At 49.8% G+C, this 17,070-nt stretch overlaps 1 protein-coding gene across 1 annotated transcript; it reads left to right on the top strand.

Annotated features, from left to right (window-relative positions):
* Positions 1 to 13,946: 13,946 nt before the first annotated feature.
* On the top strand, positions 13,947 to 16,496 carry Chac1 (ChaC glutathione specific gamma-glutamylcyclotransferase 1). The gene is made up of 3 exons (XM_005006217.4): positions 13,947 to 14,283; positions 14,847 to 14,882; positions 15,397 to 16,496. Exons 1-3 carry the CDS (start codon positions 14,053 to 14,055, stop codon positions 15,796 to 15,798), a joined length of 669 nt encoding a protein of 222 aa, XP_005006274.1. The 5' UTR covers positions 13,947 to 14,052; the 3' UTR covers positions 15,799 to 16,496.
* Positions 16,497 to 17,070: the final 574 nt, after the last annotated feature.

Raw genomic sequence — 17,070 nt, 5'->3', positions numbered from 1 at the left:
CGGCGTCACTATGCCTGGTTTAGCACTTAACAGCCTGGAAACAGGGCCTTGCCTAGAGAATCAATCTGACCACACGGTGACCTTTAGCCCTGAGGACAGCTGCTTTTCCAGGAGTCCTGGGCTGGTGACCACCTGGAGATCTCTGGAGAGCACAGCGTAGCACTGCGAAGCACATTTATTCAGCTCGCTCATCCTGGAGCCCTCAGGCCAGCGTCAGACTGGCTAAGGGATTGAAGTATGGTTCTTGCTTCTCCCATTCAGGCTGGACAAGGGCACTGGACTCAACCCAGGGGCCTCGGGACCATCTCTGGCTCCCTGCCAGCAGCTCTTCGCCTTTCCCCATGAGAGTCCGCAGCACCGGTGGACCTGGCCTCCGCCCCAGGTGGCCTGCTGCATTCCGGGAAGGGGATGGAAGTGATTCACTCAGGGAACTGTGACTGTCCCTTCCCGGGGAGGGGATGCGCTTGGGAGGTCCCGTGGCCTTGCCCGAACCGCCGTGCCCTCCCTCGCGCCTCGGCCCATGTCCGAAGCCCGGCTGGATCCTGGCGTCCCGGAGCGGAGCGGCGGCGGAAGCGGCAGGTGCGCCCGGTCGCCGGGTCAGCCCTCCACCTGCCACTGCCGCTGCGGCGGCCGCCCGGGGGCTCCCGAGCTCCTGCCCCCTCCCCCGCCCCGCGCTTTGTTCCAGCCCGACTTCCTGTTTGCGGCGGTCGACCCCGGCTCACTTCCCGGGCCGGGAAGCGGGCGAAGGCCGCGAGTTTCTCGGAGACAAGCCTTCCCCGGGCTCCGCCTCCGGCCTCCCCGAAGTCCCCAGCCCCCAGCCTGGGAGCCCGCGCGCGGCCAGGGATACTTCCGCCCGGCACGAGAGGGCGCTGCGCCGCCGTGGGGCTGCGTGAGGACCGGCCGCGCGCTACGGTCCCACTGTGGGATTGCGCGACAGCCCTAAGCGAGGAAAACAGTACGGCCTTTTGCTCTCCAGAGTCCGGGACTCTAAGCTGAGGGGATAAATTTGAGGGCGCCTGGTGCAATGCCTTCTCAATATCTTCACAGTGCCTAGCATGTGGGGAGCTTCTCTGCTTGCCTGCGGCAGGGGGTTGGGGTCAGTTTAGCAGTCCTAGCAGTGGCCTTAGAAAGGTGCGAGGCAGTGTAGATGCGATGTGACCCCCATACTTGCTTCCCTTCGTGTAATCTCTGAGAACAACCTCCTCTGGTGGGAGTAGTTGCAGGAGGAGACCCCTGCTGTGGCAGAGGGCATCACAGGATCTCAAGAATCCACCTTCCCACCCGGGTGTAACAGCACCTGCCTGCAATCCCAGCACTGTGGGAGGCTGAGACAGGAGGACGAAGTTTGAGCCCAGCCTGGACAACTAAGCAATTTAGTGTGACCATGTCTCAAAAACTAAAAAAGGGATGTTGCTCAGTGTGAAGGCCCTCAGTTTACCCCTAGTAACACACACACACACACACACACACACACACACACACACATGAACCATATGGAGATGGACCACAATAACTTTTACCTATACCCCTTAATTCCTCTGGCCAAAAGTGGACCCATCTTGTTCAACCCCAAAGATCCAGCACAGGGTCCAAAAAGCTGGGCAAGGCTACAGCCAAACACAAGGCCTGAAAGGGGGGGGCGGGGAGAAAAATATTTTTGACTCAACTCTGAACACAATCAATACAGGACACTTCTGTGACCCCAGGTCACCAAAATGTATGTGCGGATGATTCCCCCAGTGACACACTCACCAGTTCTCCCACAGTGGACAGTAACTGAGTGTCCTCCAGTTTAGTCCAGTCTCTGATTGTCTACCTGGAGACATTCTCAAGTCCTCCCAGGGTAAGAGCTCAGCCACACAATGCTGCTCCCCACTTCACAAGCTGATCCGAAGCCACAGGCTTTTTGACTTGTGATTTGACTGACCTGCAATAAATCGAGGTTCCTAAAATCACTCCCCCCCCCCCAGCTCAACTAATCAGCTAGAGAGGCCCACAGAGCTCTGGGCAACACTTTATTTGCATTACTGGCTTATTATAAAGGATATTACAAAGCCCATGGATAGGCTATGGGGGTAGGGTGGGGCTTCTGTGCTGTCTCTGGGAGAGTCACCCCCTAGGAGCTACCATGTGTCCTTCAGAAGCTGAGCCAACTGTGTTGCTGGGTTTTCTGGGGGCTTTGGTAGGTGGGCATTATTGATTAACTCACTGGCCACTGGTACTCGCTCAGACTTCAGCCACTCTCCTCTCCCTGAGATTGGAGATGGGGCTAAACATAACTCTAACCCAGCTGTAGTCATCACCAGGGGATCATCCCTCATCCCCAAGCTATCTACCGTCAGCTCTACAGCGTACAAAAAGACAGTTATTCTTTTAGGAGTCATATGCCAGGAAATGGATGGAAGAACAAATATATATTCCCCAGTGTCATGTAAGGTAACCAGTTGAGAGCTTAGGAATCTGGATTTAGTAACAGATGGCTCAGGGCCACCCTGCCCTCCCAGGGATGGCCAAGTTGGCTGTCCCCAGTAGTCCCTATGCCTGGCTCAGGTTGGGAGTTTGAAGATTGCTGTCCCTCTCCCTCAGTGGCAGACATCTGGCCCACTTATCCTATTAGGCCCAGGTAAGTTCACACCTTCACCAATGATTTCCTTCCCTGTGTTTCATCCTTTCTTTCTTGTAAAAAACAGATGTGAAAGATTGTGGGATCCATTACCAGTGGGCACCAGGACAATGACGCCCCAACTATTCTCATTAAAGCCACTTGCATGGGCCTCAGAAACTGCACCCTAAGTCAGTTGTACAGTTTTCTCCACATGAGCTCTTTGTCTGGACTTCTCTTCCAGAACCAGGGCCACTATATTGCAATATTTCCTTGGGGTCTGATAGTCAACTCTGAGCCTGAGGGTGACCTCTCTGTGTGGCCTGTCACTCCACTAAAATGCTCCCTGTGGTCTCCTCCCCAGCCCTGCAGCCTTGCTTCCTGCCCACACCAGCTACCAGCCCAAAAATCCTCTTCTAGGACCGAGCTCTGAGTCACCTGCACACTGCCCACTCAGAGATGCCCTCCAGCCCGTCTCTGCCTTCCCAGAAGGCAGACGATGAGCAGAAAGCTTGGCTTTCCCACTGTGCCAGGTATCTTCTGTGGGCTAAGGATTTGTGGGTACAGCTTTACAGTGCCTGCCATTGTGGGCCAAAGACCAGGCACCGTCCCCTGCCCTCCCAGGGATGGCCAAGTTGGCTGTCCCCAGTAGTCCCTATGCCTCCAGTGTCCTCCAGTTCAGTCCAGTCTCTCGATGTCTACCTGGAGACATTCTCAAGTCCTCCCAGGGTAAGAGCTCAGCCACACAATGTTGCTCCCCACTTCACAAGCAGATCCGAAGCCACAGGCTTTTTGACTTGTGATTTGACTGACCTACAATAAATCAAGGTTCCTAAAATCATCCCCCCCCCCAGCCAACTAATCAGCTAGAGAGGCCCACAGAGCTCTGGGCAACACTTTATTTGCATTACTGGCTTATTATAAAGGATATTACAAAGCCCATGGATAGGCTATGGGGGTAGGGTGGGGCTTCTGTGCTGTCTCTGGGAGAGTCACCCCCTAGGAGCTACCACGTGTCCTTCAGAAGCTGAGCCAACTGAGCTGCTGGGTTTTCTGGGGGCTTTGGTAGGTGGGCATGATTGATTAACTCACTGGCCACTGGTACTAGCTCAGACTCCAGCCACTCTCCTCTCCCTGAGATTGGAGATGGGACATAGCTGGCACAACCAGCAAAAACGCTGACTCCTCTGAGATGGACCAAAGCTGTGCAGGGACCACTACCCCAAAAAATCCCACTCCAAACTGAGGGCCTGGCGGCGGGGGGAGGGGGGGCAGCAATGCAGGCTGAGGCTTTCACAAATCTCACCTCTCTGCCTCATTACAGGTCCTCTGAAAGGAGCTCAACTGTCCCAAATGCCCTCTTTGAATCTCATCAACTCATCACTGGAGGGCACAATGGAACTTAACACTCCGTCCAGGCAGATCTTACCACAGGCTGTCACCTCTTTCTCTGGGGGCCACTCATCTTTCTGCAAAAACCACTCTCCCCTAAATTGCTTGCTTCCTCCCTCCCTGCAGTGAGTTAGCTGATGGTCAACATGTAACACTGCCCTGAGCTGAGTCAGTGGGGTGCTGGGGGTGGAAGGCCCACCTGAGGATTGTTGCCAACAGTATAAAAAGAGAACCGGAGAAGAAGATGGTGCGCTGTGGATCCTCCTGGAGAAGCTTGTTGCATTGGCTTCCTTGATATGAACTCAGCGGTTCTCACCAGAGGAGTCTGGGTCCTCGCTGTCACTGAGGATGGCTCTCATCCTTTTTGGGGGAGCTCTGGTCCTTGAGTGTTGCTTCCTGGCTCCAGAGCAGATCCCTCAGCCTGCTGACACAGATCATTCATCCCGCTGGTGCAGACTTCCTAACTTCCACTACTGACCTTTGGGCCTTCCTAGCACAGGAGCTTGATACAGACATCCATGAGACATTGTCATGGGCTCTAGGCTTCCAGCTGGACCCATGGAGGACATTGCCATGGGCTCTAGGTTGTCAGCTGGACTTGTGCAGGACATTGTGTTGGGATCCAGCCCTTCACTGGATTCTTAGGGTCTCCAGTGTGTGGACAGACCGCCTATACTCTTCTACATTGACTTTTTGGGTGACTATTATAAAATAATTCTGTAAATTATGTGTCCTGTACTAAATCTATTCCCTTGCAAACCCTGACTACAATACTCCCCTTTATCCTGGGCTTTGGGAGGATTCACTTTGCCTTCATAAAATGACCCCATGCAAGCAATACACCTGTATTTTTTCTCCTGTGACAGCTTATCTTATAGACTCAATTATTGAATCCTTGCAGGGTAGAAAGTCTTCCCTTCCCCTAAAGGCACCATAGATAGACCCCAGGATTCCATTTTTTTTTTACTCAGAAATTTTATTCTGATTTTGCTGCAGAGACATATTCCCAAGATATGTTCATAACGCTTAGTAGTATTTCTTGTGCTAAAGACATTCCTCTCATCAGTAGATGTACTGCTGTAAAAACCTGATTTCATTATTTGTGGTCTTTCAGAGACAGCTCATGTTTTAGCCCAAATTGGCCTTGAATTCACAGCAATCTTCCTGCTTCAGCCTCCCAAGCACTGGGATTACATGCATGTATCACCATACCCAACCTGTAAAAACCTGAATGGGTCTTACATCCCAAGACTAGATTATTCCTTTGCAGAAGATTTTTCCTTCACAAAACTGTCAAGAACCATCTTTCTGTGCAATGAACTCTCAGAAGCCCATGCCTTCACAGGAGGATGGGACCTGGGTGCAGGAGGCACAGAGGGCGTAGGCTCCTGGGAGAGTGGTGATCCATCTTCCCACCCTTTGGCCAAAATGTCAATAAGGCCCATGTCCTCCTTCCATATGGGTCAAAGGCCTGGCAACAATGCTGATCTCATGGAGAGGTCCTGTGAGAAGCATGGTCCCTCATGGTTGTGGGTTAACATATTCTAACACTTCCCCACTCCGCCCAGCTCACACAGAAAAGCTCTCTGTGTACTAATGCAATCGTTATATGTAGAGTATGCTGAGACAGACTATTAGCCATTCTGCCTTTTTTTTCCCCCAAGGTTTTACATTTATTAAAGGTAGGAAAACAAATAGGCTCTGTGGAGTGAGTTTGGGCCAAGTAGAAGTATGAGGAAAAGGCACACCCTGCAGCACGAGGACAAACTACAGTGCAAGATCACAGTACATGGCCATAGTTTGCCTTTTAAAACCTTTTTTTGCCTGTGATCCCAGCATGCTGACACAGGCCTGTCATCGCAGCATTCTCGAGCGCAGGGCAGGAAGATCACTGTGTGTTTGAAGCCAGCCCGAGCAATTTAGCAACTTAATGAGATACCCTGTCTCAAAGTAAAAAAAAAGAGCTGGGATTGTAGCTCAGTGCAAAAGCACTAAATTCAATCCTTAGTAGCAAAGAAAAGGAAGGAAGGAACTAAAAAGGAGCCTGTGGCTACAGGTACTCCTCCATGCTAAGCACTGGCCAGGTATCATTTCTTCCTGGGCCTGGGAGTGCCTGCGTGGGGGAAATGGAGGTTGGGGCAACACGGCTAAGGTGGTGAAGCTGGTGAGCGGTGGAGCAGCACTCGCATCTACGTGAGCTGAACTCACAGCCTGGGTCTGGGCATGTCGTGCATCCTTCTGGAACTGGCAGCTTTATAAGCCAAACAATTCCATAGCTCGCACCGCGTCAGTCATGCTCACTGACACTGGTGTCCATCATGATGTCTGCAATGAGAAGGGAAGGAACAGATCATAAGGAAGTGAGCAGCACCCACATGAAGGAAAGAGTAATTTGGGAAAATCCAGGAGGCTTGGCAACCACGTGCTCATCACAAGCGAGTCATGTGTGACTCTGCAAAGGGCCTCATCTCTCTTGGGCCAGCCTCAGCGGGCCTGGCACGAGCAGGCCCTTCTCCAGGGACTGGGAAGGGAAGGTGGGAGGGGTTTGCACCTGAGCTACAGAGGAAGGAGCTGTGGTTTACTGCTTCAGTGTCTCATGGGAAGGAAGGAGACAGATGCAGGTAAGGACCAGAACCAGGCAGCCCATGTTCATAGGAGGGCGTTAAGATCCCTTCAGGAATCTTGTGTGGAGATGCCTGCTCTGAGAGGGTCCCATTTTAGCCTGGATCATGAGACATTACTTCAGCCTTTCCAAGAGTTTCCCCCATTCTGCTTGGGACAGAACCTTCCCAGTGCCAGCTCTGTGTCAGCTCCCAGGCCTTGCGATAAGGCCTGCTGCCAGGGAGCTCAGGGGTGGGGGAAAGTGGGCCATCAAACGACAGGGGAGGAGGCTGGGAGCTAGGTCACCACTCACAGCTATGTCACCAGGAGCTTAATGACCTTTCCAGTCTGCTTATCTGTGAAATGGTATTTACCTCATAACGTAGGGTAGCCGTTTATAATTAGAGTGTGTAGAACATGTTTTGCAAACTGCCTGGCATATGGTAAGCATCCAATAAATGACTGTTTGTTATAAGCAGAGGTGGAAGGGACGGGCAAATAAACACAGGCGACCTAGAGGGCCTGGGAGAGTGGGAGAGGGAGTGGCTAACGGCCTGGGGCAGGAGCCTGAGACTAAGGACTGGAGCAAGCAGTTGTTAGAAAGCTGTGACCTGGGGCTAAGGCTGGGGCGGGAAAAGCTCCAAGCAAGACTGTCCTGGAAACCGCCCTGGTGACTGAGATGCCGCCACCCCCCAACAGAAAAGCATCAAGCACTCCTTCAAAGTAACTTTCTTATTTAAAAACTGTACTTTGTACAACTTTTGGAAAGTGAGGAAAAACTTACCTATCACACCAACATGCCAACACTGGTAGTATCTGATTTCCTCCATCTTTATTTCCCAGGCATCTTGTCACTTTTAATTATAGTGCATGGGATAGTTCCTATTTTGCTTTACTTTGCACTTGCAGAGATTTTTATATTTTTTTTCATAATGGATTTTGATTTGGGGGGTTTTCTGTTTTGGTTTGGTTTTTTTGGACCTTCTATGTAGTTATATAGTTTAGGCTGCCCTTAACCTCACTATGTAGTCCAGCCTGGCCTCAAATTTGTGGCTATCCTCTTGCCTCAGCCTCCCTAGTGCTGGAATTACAGGCATGTGTCATTATGCTTGGCATGGATTTTGGTTAAGTGATATGGAAATACATGTCTGTCAGATGCCAGAAAGCCCTCTTCTAGAAAATGGTCAGAATGCAAGAGAGGGTATTTGGAAAGAGTAATTGCAATGTATCTTTTATTATAATTTTTTTCTTTTTAGTCCTGGGGCTTAAGTACTGTAATTTTTTTATATATATATTTTTGTCTTTTTCAGTTTTTATTGGTACCAGGGATCGAACTCACAACCGCCTGCTTGCAAGGCAGGCACTTATGCCGCTGAGCTAAATCCCCAACCCCAAGTACTGTAATATTTTTAAATATTTAAACAGGGGATGACATGGCAGATAGATAATAGCAGCTATGGAGGCTCTCTGAGATACCCAGTTTAGAATTCAGGAATGTGCGGTGTGAGGAGTCCTAAGCAAGGGGAGATATACCCTGCCGACCCAGGAATGAACTAAGCTGAGAGAAACCAACTGGAAATGCAATCCCGGTGCTATAACAGGAACAGATAAAATCTCAGTGCGGAAGCTGGAACCAGCACCTCTGGAAACCTCGATTTCAATTTCCTGCTGCCGCTGCTGTATCTGAATCGGCACAGCAGGGACAGAATGCAAAAGCTGTGAGAGTGGGAATCTGTGAATGGAGTTGAGAGCAGGTCTGGCAGGGAGCCGTGCATCGACCTGCGGTGAGTGAGCAGAACAGGGACCCTTCCATAGACCAGGAGGCTCCAACAGAGCACATTCTGGGACTGGGAAGACTAGCTGGAACAGGACGCTGCAATGACTTTAGTCCCATATTCCCCTCTCAAGCAGCCTGGGTGACACCATGGACTAAGACCCAATAGGCTAGCCCAAACCAGGTCCCAGTGCCTGGTGGTGTACCCTAGCAGTGAAGCCTTTAGTAGGCTGATGGGGGGGGGCAGGCCCAGGTCACAGCTTTTCTTCTGGAGAGGCTGCCTAGGTCTGTGTCTTCCTAGTACACTGCAGTGGGCAGGAACACCTAGCTGTCGAATTCAAACAAACTGTAACTGACAAAGAAAGAAACTGGGCCTCCTATATATACTTGTATGGAAGGAACAAAAAGTATGGGAAGAGGGAGCAACAAGAAAGGGTCCTCAGTCCCCAATCCTGAGAATACTGATCCAGGAAAGGTTAATGCAAAGGAGAATGAGGACAGAAAACATGCAATATCAGACACGGCACCAACAGACATAAAGCGATATCACCGGAGCCTCATAGACGAGTTCAAAAGTGAAGTATTTAACGAAGTAAAGCAAGATATAAGTAGAATAGGGCTGGGGATTTAGCTCAGTGGCATAAGCGCCTACCTTGCAAGCATGCAGTCGTGAGTTCAATCCCCGGTACTGATAAAAAAAAACGATATAAGTAGAATAGTTAGAGAAATGCTAAGCACTGCCCAAGAAAAACACAGATGGTGGAATGGAAGAACAGAAAAAAGGGGAGAATTGTTTGATGGAGAAAATAGAGAAAACATAGAATACGTGAAGCAGGTTCAAAGAGATTACCAGGAAACTAAAAACTCTATTGAAAGCTGGCATAACAGCTTGAAAGAAACTAAGGATAGATTACCTGAACTGGAGGACAAATTTGTAATGTGGGAGCATGAAATGGAAAACTTCTTAAAAATAACAAGGAAACAAACAGCAATAATACAAAGGCTAACGGATGATAAGAGGATCTATAACTTAAGAATTAAGAATGTAAAAGAAGAAGTAGGGACACAAACAAATGAACTACAAAAGCTACTCAAAGAAATAATCCAGGAGAATTTCCCTAATTTAGCAAAAGGTAAAGATACTCAGATGTATGAGGCATACAGGACCCCAGCCACCTACAACCCAAACAGAGCTACACCCAGGCATATAATAATCAAAATTCCAGAAATCCAATATAAGAACAGAATATTAAAAGCCGTCAGAGACAAGAAACAGATCACTTACAAGGGAACACACCCATCAGAATTATAGCAGACTTCTGGGCACAAACCATCAAATCACAAAGAGTGTGGGGGGAAATAATTCAAGCTTTGAAAGATAATAACCTCCAGCCAAGATTGATATATCCTGCACAACTGTCCCTAAAAATTGATGGAAAGACAAGGTGCTTCCAGGATAAAGAGGAACTAGGGGAATTTGCAACCACCAATTCAACTCTACAGAGAATACTGCAGGATATTCTAAAAAAGAAAAATACCAAGATTCCAGAAACAGTGGCAGAGAAGCCACAATGAATGGAGCAGAAAGTGAAATAAAGAAGACAAACTGACAACTAATGACAGAAAAAGAACTCAACAGAAATGAGGCAGAGAAGGTTAGATGGTAGGAACAGCTTTTTTGGAGAAAACAAGACATCATAATAGCTAGTGCTGATTTAGTATCATCTTGTTTTGAAGTCCCATCAAGCTTTTGTTCTTCTGTCTCCATTGATCTTAACATGTTGTATCTTATTGGATTTTATTATGTGTGATAATATAAACAAAAACTTTTATAGACAAGGAGATTATGCAGAAACCATTGTTCATTTTCTGATAGTTGGTTCTAAATACCTTGTAATACTGTCATTCTCTTGAATGGTTTTACATTGTCTTGATATGTTTGGTGCTACAGTATATGAAGTTATACTCAGAGATTTCAAGGAAAGAGACACTATGGTAACTACTTTTATGTCGGGATTATCTTGTGGTAAAACACTATTTTGCTTAAATGGTTATGTTTTGACCTGTGCTGTTTTGTTGTTATGCCCTCTTTTATCTCAATCTCCTTTTTTTATTATTTACTTTTTCATTTTTATCCTTGTAAGGGAAAAATAAATAAAAAATAGCATGACATATTATAGTAACCCACTTTGATTTCCTATTAACTTGATTTGAAACTCTGTATTGCTCTCACCATTTTGTTTTGACTGATTTTCCTCTATTATCTGTTTTGCTTGATAGTACCAAGTTCGAAAGTATAGGCAACAACTGTGAAGACAATAAGATTCATTATGATGCCCATTCTGGTTGGCTTTTATCTTCTTTTGAAGTCCTGTAATGTCTCCAGTGTTTTGGTTTTATTCTTTACTGTTTTGTTCAATTTTATTATAACTGATGATACAGACAATTCTTTTTAAGATAGAAAGAGGCAGTATGGTAACCACTGTTGATCACCTTGTATTTTGCTTTTACATTATGTATTATGTCCATCCTTTTGATTTGACTGACTCTGTTCTGTTATGTCACATTTGGTTTTTCTCTCTTCAAAAAAAAGTAATAAGAACTGTGGGAGTAATAAAACCCAAAATGTGTAATGGTCATTGTACAAAAGAGAGGAAAAGAAAGTGCTCTAAAGGATATAACTGCATGTATATTTAAGTGTATAAGATAGACAACCATATTACTGAGTTTTGTTGGATCACTGAACAGAACTGTTTGCAATCTCACTGTTTGAAAGTCCACTTTATATGCTTTAATTTTGTAACTTGAACAACTATTTCTAAGATGACAATATGTAATCTATTAACTAGTGATTTCCTACTGTTTATTTTTTCTGAAATTCTGTATAACTTGTACCCTTTTTCTGTTTTTTTTCTTTTTCTCCTTAAGTAAAATTTAAAAAATAAATAAATATTTAAACATTAACCTATATTTCTTTTTTTTTTTTTGTCTTTTTCATTTTTATCAGTACTGGGGATCGAACTCACAACCACCTGCTTGCAAGGCAGGTGCTTATGGCCGCTGAGCTAAATCCCCAGCCTCTTCACCATATATTTCAATCACACTCATTGTCCATGAAATCTGTGAAGCCATTGGAATCAATTACATATGCCTGCACTTACTGACATGGAAGTATATCTGTGACACATAATTAAGGAAAAAACTGGGCTATGCTTTTTAAGCTTAAGGAGGTCTGGGAGTCTGGTGTGGTGGTACATACTTACAATCTCTCTTTACACAAATGAATTCCTCTTTTCTGTCTTTATGAGGTGTGATTTAAAAAAAAAGTACAGTGACTACTGATGCTGGGTGCCATCCAAAAGAAAGACAGCCTTGTAAAAATGTGAGAGGCCGGCTGTGGTGGTATACACCTTTAATCCCAGTTGGGAGATGAGACAGGAGGCTAGCCTAGACCACATAGCCCTGGTCTCAAAAACAAAACAAAACAAACCCCCAAAATGTGAGTGTTCTCCATCTATATACCAGATCTGGCACCATGCAACTTCTGACTCTTCCTCAAAGTCAAAATCATCACAAAAGGTAAACAAGGAAGCAACTGTGAAAACACCATTAAAGACCCTGGAGAAAGACAACCTCCAGAACTGCTTCAGACTGGCAAGAACCAGGGGATAACTGTTTGAAAGAAGGGGGGTTAATGGTAATGTGTGGCTCACTTTAACAAATCTAAAAATAAAAATAAATCTTTTTCCCCAATATTCACTGTATTTTTTGATCACATATCATATATCAAATGTATGTAACCTTTGGCGGCTGAATATTTAAATTGTTCCCATGTGACAGTGCATGTTTGGGTGTGTGTCTCCATCACATGAACTGACCATAATTTACTTAAAAGCTATTTTTGGATATGTTTTTTCTTCTTTTGTTTTTGCTATAATAAATAACAATACATTGGAAATCTTTGGGCATATGGCTTTCCCTATGTTTTGGATCATTTCCTGGGTCTAAAGGCAGGGACATTGAATAATTCTTGATTTGTATCACCAATATGCTTTCCCAAAAGGCCGGTGGTACTGATTCAGACCCTTCCAGCTTGTCCCACTGTGGAGACCTAGAGCTCTTCCCCAAGATGCTGACAGCAAAGGAGGGGCTTGGACGACCAGCAGGGATGAGGACGGGGACTGGAAGAGCACAGGGACAAGAGCAGAGGGGAGGCTAACATGGGGAGTGTGGGCAACGGAAGGAGAAGGCAATGCCCAGGAATGACCATTTTGCTTGGCAGTTTGGTTTTTATTTTTTCTCAACTGGAAAACTAATTGGTTTTTTTGTAAAGAACCCAGACTTTTTCGTACATGAGAATTTGCTATTGAAAAGTTGTCCTTTGATGTCACCCTCTGATTACAATTTAGACCTCATCTTTCAGGTTATTTCCTACACAAACACGATGGGATAACTTGTTTTTGTTTTTAAAGAAATCACTTCCTATTATTCTCAGAGACGTCTGTGTAGTAACTGTGCGGCGCATAGCCAGATTTTCATTTAAATAATCACAACTTAATGACAAGAAGTATCACCCCGTTTCAGCCACAAGGTTCGCCCAACCTCAGAGCAGCCTAGAGCCAGGTCTGCAGGCGCAGGCTTCCCAGCCAGAGACCCGGAGTGCTGACCGGACAGCGTGCAGCGGGGACAGCGAGCGGCTGGCCCCGGCTCTCTGGGACCTCGGCGGGCCACCCCTGCCCGAGCCCCCCGGAACCTCAGCGCCCAAGGAATGACCGTCCCCGCAAACCGTCACAACGGGAAACCAAACTCTCGCCTCGGGGCAGCACCCGCCGACGTCCCCGTCTTCTCCGCCTTTCCCGCAGGTGCAGCGACACCCTCGGTGGCAGCTCCCCGGAGCGCTGCTCGCTTTTCCTCAACCCGGCCGGGCGTCGCTGTCACGAGGCCCGCAAACTCGTGCCGCCTTGTCTGACGCAATCGCGACCTCTGCAGAACTCCCTGTTGCCCCGTGACTCAGTTTCCCCCTTTGCTCACGCGGGCCAGTGGCGTGAGGCACCTGCGCGGAATGCGGAGACGTCTCGCGGTGCGGTTGCAGGGATGGGAGACTCCGCCGGCGCCGGCGCCCTCCGCGCGCCTCGCCCGCCTGGCCCGGCCCGGTCCCAGCGCGTCGGGCGACGGACGCCGAGCGGAGCGCGCTGCCGAGTCCCTCGCCCCGGCGCCTCCAAAGCGGGCGGCTCGGGGAGGCCGCCTCCGGGCCAGGCCCGCTTCGCGCCCCAGCCGCCTGACGCAATCCACCGCCCCCTTGCTGCAGCCGCGCAGGGAAACCTCCGCCACCGTTGCATCACTCCTGCCAGGTCGCCCCCGGGGCGGGCCCAGCCAATCAGCGCGCGCGCTGCGCCCGGGGCGGGTCGCTCAGCCGCCCACTTAGAGCGCCGCGCGGTTAACCGAGAAGCACGATCCAAAGGTGATTGGCCAGAAGGAGGTCTGACCCGCCCCAACCATCGCAGCAGCTGGCCGCGGCGAGGCGGGGGTGCCTGGCCAGAGGGTTTAAAGGGCGCCTCAGCAGTGGCCACTCAGCTGGAGCAGCCGAGCGGTGCCAGGCCAGGTGTGCGTGTCCGTGGGTCCTTCCGCGCCCGCGTCGGAGACCAGCCTCGGAACCGCCCGGGCCGTCCCTGTGCCGGGCACCATGAAGCAGGACCCCGCGGCCCAGAACACCCCGCCCCCCTCGCCGTCTGCGGCACCGTCCACACAGCCTCCCGGGGAGGACGGCGACCCCCAAGCGCTGTGGATTTTCGGGTACGGCTCCCTGGTGTGGAGGCCCGACTTCGCCTACAGTGACAGCCGCGTGGGCTTCGTGCGGGGCTACAGCCGGCGTTTCTGGCAGGGAGACACCTTCCATCGGGGCAGCGACAAGATGGTGAGCACCCGACCGTGCCGGGGAGCCAGGTGGTGGGCAAAGTGATAGGGGCGTCCTGGGCTGCTGGGGAAATGTGTCCACCTGTGTCGGCTTGCGGTGTAAATGCGGGCGCTCAGGGAATAGCTGTGTAATCCCTGGAGCCAGAACCTGCGAGTTCCTGGTGTCTTCCCGTTCCTCTTATTAACCCCACATGGAACCCCTAAGGCCTGGAAGTCAGGGCCTTAAGGTGGTTTGTTTTTGTTTTTGAGACACGGTTTCACTATTCAGTTCAGGCTGGCTTTGAACTTACTTTGTAGCCCAGGCTGGTTTTGAACTCATAATGATCCTCCTGCCTCAGCCTCCTGAGTGCTAGGATTACAAGCATCAGCCACTGCCCTGTTCCTTGGGTGTTTGTTTGGTTGGTTTTGGAACCGGGAATTGATTGAACTCAAGACCTCGGGCTTGCCAGGCAGGTGTCTATGCCACTGAGCTAAATCCCCAACCCATTAAGGGTGTTCTTGCATTGCCAACCAATCTGATTTCTAACTTTTTTTTTTCCCCAAAAACCTGTCTTCTCTACTTAGCCTGGCCGTGTGGTGACTCTCCTAGAAGATCGTGAGGTAAGTGTGCGGGACAAGAAGGGGACTCTGGGCACAGCGAGGAGTGGTGTGGACAGGCAGAGCACTTGGGGCCCATGGCTGCAGGCTGGGTATGGTGTCTGGCTGGCAGAGAGGGAGCATGGTCTCCCCAGGGTGTGTCAGACACTCACCTGAGGAGCACAGACAGTTCAGCAGAGTTAGAGTAGGGCCCAGCATTTCTAACAAACTTCCCGATGATGTCACTATTTCCTTGTCAACCCTTAAGAAACAAGGAATAAGCTGGATGTGGTGGCATACACCTGTATTCTCAGAGGCCAAAGCAGGAGGATTGCAGTGAGTTCCAGGCCACCCTAGGCTACATAGTGAGTTCAAAGCCAGAAAGAACTGCATAGCAAGTAGTATGAACATGGAGAGACAGCTGGGTGTGCTTCCAGAAGCTAGCCCAGTACCTGGTCATTCGCTTCCTTTATAGACACAACCCCAGGGGGTGGCAGGGTTCTCTCACTGACCAGAGGTGTTTCTCTTCCCTCTCTAGGGCTGCACTTGGGGTGTGGCATACCAAGTTCGAGGAGAGCAGGTGAATGAGGCCCTGAAGTACCTCAATGTGCGGGAGGCAGTGCTTGGCGGCTATGACACCAAGGAGGTGACCTTCTACCCTCAGGATGCACCTGAGCAGCCCCTCAAGGCATTGGCCTATGTGGCCACCCCACAGAACCCTGCCTACCTGGGCCCTGCTCCAGAGGAGGCCATTGCTACCCAGATCCTGGCCTGCCGGGGATTTTCTGGCCACAACCTTGAGTATTTGCTGCGGCTTGCTGACTTCATGCAGCTCTGTGGGCCTCAGGCACAAGATGAGCATCTGGAAGCCATTGTGGATGCTGTGGGCTCCATGCTGCCATGTTTCTGCCCAGTTGAACAGGCTCTGGCGTTGGTCTGAGGGGTAGAGCCCCTGCAGGGAATGCACATGGAGACCCAGGGACAGAGGCCCAGCCAGTGCCTGAGACTGGGCATGACAGGCAGCTGGGGGCTCTTTTCTCTAAGCCCTGCCTATCCGCCAGCCTGCAGCTGTCCTGTGTGCCATTGACTTTCTACTTGAAACTTGATTTATTGCACCATGTTGGTGTGGTGGGCAGGGTTGGGGGGACCTGCCCTGAATATGGGCCCTGCTGTGCGGTGGCCCAGCCCAGACCTTTGGTGCCTGACCAGATCCCCCCAGTGCTGCTCCTAACTCTATGTCACCCAGACCTCCAGTTCCCCAGGGATCCTCCATGCACCTTCATCCTATGTTCACCTGGACTGGCCACTCCCTAGTCCTGGGAGAGCTCCCACCCAAGTGCTCATCCTGCTGTGTGAGGGGCAGGAGCCAGGAGGGGGCCCCACAAAGGCTGAGGTCTGCTCATGCACTGGAAGCCTGGGGCACAGGTGGATCTGCTGCCTTGACACACTTCAAGTCAGGCCTGGGCTTTTTACCTTTGTGGGTTTGTTTCCCTGTCTGTCTGTTGATTGCTGTCTGTCTGTCTGCTTGTCTGGGCCACTACTGTGTATCTTGTTCTATTCCTGGTACGCTCATCATACAGGCCTTGCCCTTTCCCAGCCTGTCCCACACATTTACCCATAAACTGATCTCATCATCCATGCTGTGCTGGAATGTGATTCTTTCTGTACACAGGGCTTGGCTTCAGCAGGGAGTAAGCTCAGGAAGGCTCCTGGGCAGGGAAAGGGCTCCCTTTGCCCCCCTACCTTTCTCAAGGAGGGCCAGCTGAGCAGGCAGGACCACCAGTTCCATCATTCCCAGGGACACAGTCGAGATTACTAGTGGCAATCCCATGGCACGAGTGCCACAGTGGGCACGCAGAACCCTCTGTCAGCACTTAAGCCAGAGCACTCCAGCAATGCCCCAGCAGCCAAGCATTCAGGCTTAATTGCAGTATTGGTACTTCTGATAAATGAGTGAGTTTTTGGTTGCAGTTTGGATACTCAGTCACTAAAATGTTCACCATCCCTGATGTAGATCCAAGTACATGCAGATAATGTCACCAACTTGCACAGAATTTAGTCATGCAGCTGAACTTGGCAACCCTCTTAGAGCTTTCGACCCTGACCTGGGACATGACCTGGGAGCCTGTATCTCACCTTCCCCATCTGGCTGTGGAGGCTGGCAGGCTGAGGCGGCTAAGGCCACATTTTCCTGGATGACCAGCTGTGGCCT

Source organism: Cavia porcellus, unplaced genomic scaffold (genome assembly GCF_034190915.1).
Source record: "Cavia porcellus strain 051 isolate PalLab524CR breed Dunkin Hartley unplaced genomic scaffold, mCavPor4.1 scaffold_6, whole genome shotgun sequence".
Classification (NCBI taxonomy): Eukaryota; Metazoa; Chordata; class Mammalia; order Rodentia; family Caviidae; genus Cavia; species Cavia porcellus.
The sequence above is the reverse complement of the archived record's forward strand: the minus strand, read 5'-3'. Positions and strand labels throughout refer to the sequence as shown.

Coding starts and splice junctions, on each gene's coding strand:
- Chac1 (XM_005006217.4), top strand. CDS start 14,053: ATGAAGCAGGACCCCGCGGCCCAGAACACCCCGCCCCCCTCGCCGTCT. Junction 14,284..14,846: donor ATCGGGGCAGCGACAAGATG/GTGAGCACCCGA, acceptor TTCTCTACTTAG/CCTGGCCGTGTGGTGACTCT. Junction 14,883..15,396: donor CTCTCCTAGAAGATCGTGAG/GTAAGTGTGCGG, acceptor TTCCCTCTCTAG/GGCTGCACTTGGGGTGTGGC.